Source organism: Lissotriton vulgaris, chromosome 6 (genome assembly GCF_964263255.1).
Source record: "Lissotriton vulgaris chromosome 6, aLisVul1.2, whole genome shotgun sequence".
In the NCBI taxonomy this organism is placed as follows: domain Eukaryota; kingdom Metazoa; phylum Chordata; class Amphibia; order Caudata; family Salamandridae; genus Lissotriton; species Lissotriton vulgaris.
In genome coordinates, this window is record NC_141694.1 from 1,234,143,952 (window position 1) to 1,234,152,860 (window position 8,909).

The following is an 8,909-nucleotide window of genomic DNA, read 5'->3' on the forward strand; positions in this document are numbered from 1 at the left end:
CTGCGGGGTGACATCGGGTTGCTCATTGGAATCCTGTGAGTTCTGCAGGCCGTATATCTGCTCGTCATCACTAGACAGGTCTCGTTGACTGGAAGTGGATGCATCTTCAGTCACCAGTGAGCCGCTGATCTCCGCCACCACCTGTAGGGCGTGTAGTTGACCGTTGAGAATCAATTCTGAGTGTGGGCCTACCGTTGGTGAAGGCAGCGTCCTCATCCCTGTTGATCTACGCTTTCTCCGGCGGCGGCGAAAGGGGCCTCCCTGCTTCGGCAGCGTTGCTGTCACAGCGTCGTTCTGAGGTCTCTCAGTGGTGAAGGTGTCCAGCCAGTCCTCTGCTTCTCTCGATGTGTTAAAGAAGTGCGTTTTGTCGCTCGCGACCACATGCAGGCGCGCTGGGAACAACAGGGAATATTTCAGGTCATTCTGCCGAAGGCGCTTCTTCACTGCCATGAAAGAAAACCTCTGACGCTGCACCTGGATAGTGTAATCCGGAAAAAACATAATTTTGTGATTGTCAATATGGATATCCTGAAGCTTCTTGGTTTCCTGTAGAATGGTGTCTCAGTCTTGATAATTTAGGATCCGGAGGAGCAAGGGCCGCGGGTTCGACCCTGTAGGAGGGGGCCTCGTCGGGACCCTATGTGCACGCTCTATGACAAAGTGCGGTGAGAGGGACCCTTCAGGTAATATATCTCTAAGCCAATTTCCATGTGCAAAGCAGGTTCCTTCCCCTCCCATCGTTCCGGCACACCTACTATGCATACATTGTTGCGTCTCGCCCGCCCTTCGGCATCCTCAGCTCTGCCTTCCAGGAACTCCACACAATTCAGTAAATCTTGTACCTGCTTATCTGTCTGGGTCACCTGCGGTTTGATGTCTGCGAGCGTAGTTTCCAATACGGTAGTGCGGTCCGTAAGCTTCCGGTGATCCGCATGTAGATGAGTGAGGTCAATGGCCACTTTATCAATTTTAGATGCCAGGGAGGTGCGGGTCTGATTGATGGTTTCTTCCAACCGTTCCATTGCGGCAAGCACCGCATCCAGCTTGTTTGCAGTTTGGTCCGTGAGTCCCTGCTTCGCCATCTTGTCCAATTTAGGCTTGGACGGCAGTGGCAGGGTCTGCGCTTCTCCCGTTCCGGTCCGCGCTCGGGTGCCACCCGACGTCAGTCGCAGATCCTATGTACCAGTGTTGCTTCGCAGACCATAAGATCCTAATGTAATACCTCCAGGGCGCAAGCCTCACCACAGGTCCCGTCTTGATGCCAGAAGGCCGCGATCAACAAAGATTCCACAGCTCACAGCTTCAGCAGTGGGGGCCCCACAGCCACGCACTAATGACTCCTCCACAGCCCGGCCGTCAGCTGCACCCTGCGACCGCCCAGGTCGCGCCAGCCAGAAGCGTATCTGTTCCCCTCAATAGGAGGTCAGGCTTGGTCAGCTTCGGTGATGTTTCCATCAATGGGCACTAGCAAGTCCCCCTTCAGCCACCGCCCAGGTAGTCTGCGCCAGGCGTTTCAGATGCAGCTCGTTAGAGCAGTGTCTTGTCTGTGACAACTATACAGCGACCGCCAGAATTCCAGCACACGACTCCTCACCACTCCAGGTTACGGAAGGCTGAGAATTAAGTGTACACCCCAGTATCCATACGGTGATAGCTGTGGGGGAGCACCAGCTTCTGAGATCTCAGGTATTTATTGAAGCAATGTTGAATTACTTCCAGGTGGCAACACACAGCATATGGATGGAGGCATCAGCAGGTTGGTGTATCCTGTGCAGCCACAGTCAAAGTTCAGCTTGTCTCCAGACCCGCAAGCGCTGCCTGCATTATTAGTATGGTGAAGCCTGCTAATACAGGTAGTGGCCGATGGCACTTAGCAGGCGGCCCTGCAAGTACCTGGCTCTCTCTCCAGAGTCGCTCCGTGGGGCAACAATTACGGCAGTCCGAGCAGCGCTGTGCCCTCAGGGGCGGCCTTAGGCATGTGCAAGCTGTGCAACTGCACAGGGCCACCACACCCCAGGGGCCACCATGCCAATATATATCCTTAATATAATAATCCTCCAAGAGGATGGACACATATTTGCATGGCGGCCCCTGGCAGGGATTTGGCGGCCTCCGGCTCGGTTTCACTTCCAAACTCCCTGACCCCCCCCCCCCTCTTCACTGGCCTCCGCGCTCCGCCCCGCCCGGACCCCCTCTTCCGGGGCCCCCTACCTACGCTCCCTGCCCAGGGCCACCATCAGCCTAGAGCCGCCCCTGGTGCCCTCCCTACTGCACTACAATGATCAGTGGGCAAGCCGGTGGAGCCTCAGTCTGCCGCAAGCCGTCGGTCACATAGCATGGGATCCAGCCATGTCACGCCTCTCACCGGCAGCTGTAGGCAGGGGCAGCGGAAAACAAATACCCACAACTCTCAGCCCGCCAGCGGGGGGGGGGGCAATCCACCGCAATCGCGTCGTGTGAGCAATGGTAGCGTGAGTGGCCCGGCAGCGACCTCCCCCGCTGCACCTCCTCAGGCACCGCAACGGCCGACAGTCAAGGCTAGGGAGATCAGACCCCAGAGTTGTGCGGGCAGCGTCGCGGGGTCCCAGTCACGCCCCGCCATCCATCAGCCAGCGACCACACCACAGGGGGACTAACATTCACCGCTTTATGCCATATGCTGCAGACTCTCCAACGCGGTCCCGCCATGAGGGCAACGGCGATGCGGGCGACCTGTACAGCGTCGTCACTCACGGCCCATCGCCTACGTCGTAGCCTCCAGCAAGCAGGCCAGGGCCTCACAGGCAGAAACGGATGGGTGGCACAGCGGGGGTCCCAACCGCATCCCGCTGCATATCAGTGTGCATGCAGTCAGGCGGCCAAAGCCGTCTTTTGTCGGCTCAACAGAGTTACGCCATCCTCTGCGGCCCAGTGGGCGGAGCCAAACCCCGGGCTCGCGTAGTTGGAGTCAGCCCCATCGGGATCCTGCATCAGGCGGCCCCTTCAGTCGGGAGCCGCGCGGCGGAGTGCGGGTGAGTTCAAATTCAGCAGCGCTGCTCAAAGATCATGTCTCTTTGAGGTTGTACTTAGCAGGAGTCTCCACAAGCCACTGCATTCGGAGAAAACAGCCTGTTTAGGGGAGCCTCCGGTAGAGCTCTACCCAAACACGTCTGCCTCTATTGCGGTCGCAGCCATGCCCCCCTGTGCAATGATAACTATGATTAATATGTTTTATCTGTATGCTATGTGTCGGACTTGGCCTTTGTTTCATTTTGTTTAAAAGTCTAATAAAAATTATTTGTAAAAAAAAAAAAGAAGCCAACTTGTATTGAACCACAGTTTGTGTCGTCATGGGTGTCTCTAATAGAATGTGGAGTAAAAGCCTGCTGGGTAATGGGAATGGTGACTTTGGGACACAAAAGTAGGTAAAGGCCACATCAATGAGGGAGTAGGCCCTAAGGCTATTAAATATGATGACTAACTACAACTACAACATTTCACAATTACCACCCACCTAACAACAACATTGATATTTTCCTTTCTATTATAAATAGGAAAGACACACATATTCTACTAGACTAAAACTCAACAAGACAAGATATACACTGGAATGATACAATAACAGGCAAGAGGAGATAAGTGCAGGGTGAGAGAGAAAGGTGGAAAGGACAAGTCGTAACAAAGACTGACATAACTATATAGCAGCATACATTCAATTCAAAGGCACCAGCAGAAAGAGTAGCTATTCCAAAACTTTCATGTAGACTCTGGACCCGGGGTTTTCCCATTCTATTTAGAGTTGGGGAAACCACTAGGTTATTGTCTTCGGAGCTTCTGCTGGCTCCACCAGGTGTAACCTCTGACCTATTGGTTCGTCCACCACGGGACCACTGGGTCAAAGTGACAGTCATCCTGCCCCAGAGAGGGTGGAACAACCGTTACTCATACTTCCTACCCATGTTTGCCATGCGAGGCAAATTGAACAAAGACAGGAGGAATTATAAATTGCCTTAACCTGCAGATTAAAAGCTCCCTGTGCATTGGGGCCATTTACCTTTTGTTCAGAGAAAACAAATTCCTACTTTCGGAGCTTAATTTCTTTAAGCATAAAAGGTTTGTCGAGTTGGCGCTTTCAACATGGCACGCAGCAAACGTCACTTCTGTGAAAGAAGCCTCTGAACCTGCAGCTTCTTTCACAGCAAAGAGATCCCCACTATCCAGTTGGGCATCTTTAAATACAGTAATCAGTCTCTGCCAGTTTGGAGGGGGTAATGACCCCTGCCCCCCCAGGCAGCTAAGAACTAAATAAGGCCCACTGGCAGAACACCTTCAACGGCCTAAATAAAGTCATTTGTCTTTATACAGATTGTTCCTAGCACAATGCATATGTTGCTGCAAAGAGTCAATTGGATCAACTCATGGAGACAGTCCTCAATACTTGGTTTGTGCTTTGATTCGAGATTTGGAATATCAACATAATTGCTTTTAGTCAATTAAAATAAATAAAATCCTTGCGACCATACTGTACTCCTACTGAAGAAATATTGCATGTTACAGCGCCTGCGATTACTTCATGTTCTGTTACAACGCGATTGTTAGAACAACCGCTTTGTTAGAACGCAATACCTTTACATCGCAAGTCATTAGATCGACTTGCTGTAGGGGGCGCCCTGGACTTAGGAATAGTATAATTTACTATTCCAACTCCAGCGTGCACAAAAGTAGAGAAGGTGTTGGAATAGTAAATTAAACTATTCCTTAGGTTAGAGCGCCCCTACAGCAAGTCAATCTAATGACTTGCAATGTAAAGGTATTGCGTTCTAACAACACGGTCATTGTAACGACTGTGTTGTAAGTGTAACGTGATGTAATGACAGCGTTGTAAATGCTGTTTCCCTACTGAAGCAGACTCAGAGTTAAAGCAGAGGTAGATCTCCCCAAAGATTACAGTGATGACAAATAATCTTACCGACTTCCAAAACACTGTGACTGGTAGCTTGATTGTGAGATTTGAACAATATATTCTGTCTCTTTGACACAGGACCAACATTTGATACTTTTTAACATAGGTTGAATTTGTTTTGTGCTTAGTTTACACTCTGCATGAACAAACACAATATGGATACCCTCTCGTTCTGAAAATATGGCAGGGGTGATGGGTCTAAACACAAAATTGTAGCTTTTAGATCCTGTACAGTGTTTTGAAAGATCTAGACTAGAAATATATCATGTTTGATTGGGCATGCTTGTGATGACATAAATTGATTATAGTTATTGGCCTGCTCTTTGCCAACACGCCATTGGTGTAGGTATCAATGTAACCCCTTGTAGCACATCACAAAGAGCACAGTTCTCATTTCCCAGACCATACCAACTTGCTCCCCTGCTTAATGATTTAATAAATTTAGACTACAGATGTTGGCTGTGTACTGAATTGTGTTTATGTTGTTTTTTTTAACACACCTATGAGTGAATAGGATTCATCCTTAGTAACTCCTTTCAGGCCCTCATTAAGACTAGTTCCTTAATTCCGATGGGACCAGTAATCCATTAATGGCAGTTACCAGCCACATCGTTAATTATGAGATCCGTGGTATGGGCATTAGCGAAGGAACTGAGATCGAAGCAATGCAGACATGACGACAAACTAGCAGAAGACATCGGCGCTTGATGTGATCTGTTGAATGATTCCCTTAATTAGCTGTAGTCACAACAGTCCTCTAATGCTAACAGTGAAGGGTCACCTGCCATGTGAATTGCTTAGCTACACCTATGTCAGGTTTATATTGCTGTTACCAACGATTTCCATGCTGTCTACAGAAACATAACGGCTGCTATTGAATACCCTTGTATTCTGTAACCCCAAGACTACTGTCTCTTTGAAGCTTCTGCCCCATACTAATATTCTAATGTATTTGATGGGACTTGTTTATTGTAATCCATTTTTGGTATGTTGATGCAAATTAAAATGACTAATAAAAAAGAAAACAATAATAAAAATATGAGATCTGTGGGAACACCATGGATCTGCTTACCTTTACCCAGGGATTTTGGTTAATAAAAACAGCCAAATCTGGGTGAATTATTCAATGGGGGCATTACCAATCCTCCAATGTATTCTCATTTGCAAGGAGACCCTGGCTGTTGCACTTATAGTCCCCAGTAACTCTGCCATCTGGAGTTACCAGTACCCTAGTGACAGTATCCTGGTGGGGGTGGAGTTATCGGGAAGAACACCAGGCTATTCAGAACGAAGGTCTACAAATGCTAACTTCAAAATAACATTTCTTAAGCATTAAAGGACCCTTACCAATATCAGTAAAGGAAGATATCTATCTACATCATTATAAACCCACTTATTGGTGAACTGAAAGTTTTATTACGCACATTGTTAATTCTATGTGAATTAGTATGTTTAGTAGCTATGCCATCACTGCATAATAAAGCTTGTATCTTGAAGGTTCTCCAACTAGGTAGAACAGCAGACGACCGAGAAAACTGCCTGTTATTCTGTGTCTCTAAATACAATCTGTCAAAAAAGGATGGGAGTGCATCCAAAAGCAAAACACACAACACACCGTATACAGTCTAAATATAGATGACACATAATTTGTGGCTCAATAGTTCTTCCAATGGATTGCACTCTCTGACGCTGTGTTATTTTCCTTCTTTAAGGTATGAATAACCGTGAGGTCTTGGAGCAAGTGGAACGCGGGTACAGGATGCCCTGTCCCCAGGATTGTCCAATTTCTCTGCATGAGCTCATGATCCACTGCTGGAAGAAAGATCCAGAGGAGAGGCCAACTTTCGAATACCTGCAAGGTTTCCTGGAAGACTACTTCACGGCCACAGAACCCCAATATCAGCCTGGTGACAATCTGTAGAAGCCTGGCCAATCAACTAGAGAGGGCAGACATAAGGTTTATATTGTGGCTTCCATTTAAGTGGCAGGCTTCTCTGAGAAGCCATACCTTCCAACACCAGATTGCACGCAACTCTGAAGTTATCAACTTTCCAACCTTTTTTGTGACCACTCATTCTTATGTCTGAATGTCCTCTCTCAGGAGAGATTCAAATCTCGTGACTTTTCTATTTGGCGATAATGGATAATGCATTGTATTGATGTTATGTAAACTGCAACAACCTCTCTTCAATGTAAATATTAACTCAGTGCCAATAACAGATCTTATCACTTTTCCCATTTTCATTTTTCTTAACTTAAATCCTGTATGAATTTAATTCACCTACACCCGGCTCAATGAGAGTGTTGTTACCCAAAAGTGGCCTCCTAATCGGAAAAATAATCAAGAAATCAGTGTGTTCATGTTTTAGAGAAAAAAAATCAGGATAAAGTTTGTGTTTTTATACATATATATGTATATATTATAAATATGCCTGTATATGTAATATATATGGGTGCCTTTTGCAGAGGAAACTCATTGCTCATGTGAAAAGCCAAGCAGCAGAGCACAGAAAACGACCCCTCTGCTGCGTGCCATTGGACTAACTGTGTAGTTCTGAACACCAGTGACCTCTCAATGGCTTACACCAAGCATGTTTTCTTTTTTGCTTTGATGGGTTCGATTTTGCACTTTTTTGATTTTCTGTAAGATGTTTGTAAGTTGTCTCTTTCTGGAATCATGTGCTGTAGTGAGCCAGAAATGTGTCCACTGCTCTGCAGCTATTGATATAATTCTGTTCACTGGGTATTAAAGTGGACATATCTAATGGAGATTTTAACAGAAGAAATCCCTCGAGTACCATCGACTGAACTGGAAGGTTGAAAATCTGAAGACGTCTTGCCTCGAAATACACAAGTAACGAGTATAAATACTGGTCCATTATGTCTGAAGATGTTAATTTAATGAACATTGTAACCACTTGTTGGTTTTAAACCATTGCATTTTAGTTCCATGCTACTGCTAAACTGATTACCTGGCGCTGCCATGAATTGCATCCTTTTTATATAACATTTACCATTGTACAACAGGTGTTTTAAATGTACTTTACTGCTAATGAAACTACTTCCTACATGTTTCGGAGACTTCTTGAGTGGAGTTACTATGCACTTCTTTACATTTCGTTAAGGGGGACACTGAACATAGTGTTACCTTTTTGGGTTGTCTCATGTGTGAGTTAATTGTGGTTAACCAAAAAAAAACAGCAATGTCTTTCTACCGGTTTTTTATATTGAGTTTCACATTCAAAGTCTTAATTTCGTTTACGTTACTGTTTCGTTGCAAGTTTACATCTAAAACTGTTTAACTTTCTTAATTTAGTAATTAAAACAGAACATTTTACATTGGACTTAAGTTCTCTTTTTTTTTAAGTAGCACTTCAAAAGGAGAGGTAAGATAGGATGTCAGATGCCAACATTGATGAATGGTAACTTCACCCACCTGTTATCGATGTTCAGTTATGACAGTAGATACGACTTACAATAGCCAACATTTTTCAACTTTAGTCTGGAGATGGGGTACGATTGAGGGGCAGCTAAGATCGACACCGCTCACAGAGAAAACTACTGGGCTTTTGTTCATGTTTTCAGATTTATAAAGAACAGAAACAGGAACTTAATCATGATATTTTGTATAAATCCTATATATTCTTTTTTAGCATGGCAATGCTGCTTCAGTTACTCTTAGTTTAGAAACAGCTGAGACATCTCTAAAACACCTTTGCAGCTATTTCTTTTATTTAGTCGCACTGTTAAGTATACATTTCAAATTGAAATAAATATAGGATTTTGATGGACTTACAAATATTTACATAGATATTGACAAAGAAATGTCAGATATTGGGTTAAAATACTAGCCACGTGGTAATACCTGCAGCTATTCAAGATGGACATGCACAGGTTAACCCTCATGGTTCCTTCATTTTAAATTGAGATTGTTTGAATGATTTGGAAACTCACAAAATCAGGTTTA

The 8,909-nt window shown here is 45.5% G+C and overlaps 1 protein-coding gene across 3 annotated transcripts in view; it reads left to right on the forward strand.

Annotated features, from left to right (window-relative positions):
• FYN (FYN proto-oncogene, Src family tyrosine kinase) overlaps positions 1-8,279 on the forward strand; it is a 493,823-nt gene extending 485,544 nt beyond the window's left edge. For all 3 annotated transcript variants that reach the window (XM_086927332.1, XM_086927330.1, XM_086927331.1), the window contains one exon: positions 6,655-8,279. In XM_086927332.1, coding sequence (XP_086783458.1) covers positions 6,655-6,863 — 209 coding nt within the window. In that variant the 3' untranslated portion in view covers positions 6,864-8,279. The remainder of the gene's footprint in view (positions 1-6,654) is intronic.
• Positions 8,280-8,909: the final 630 nt, after the last annotated feature.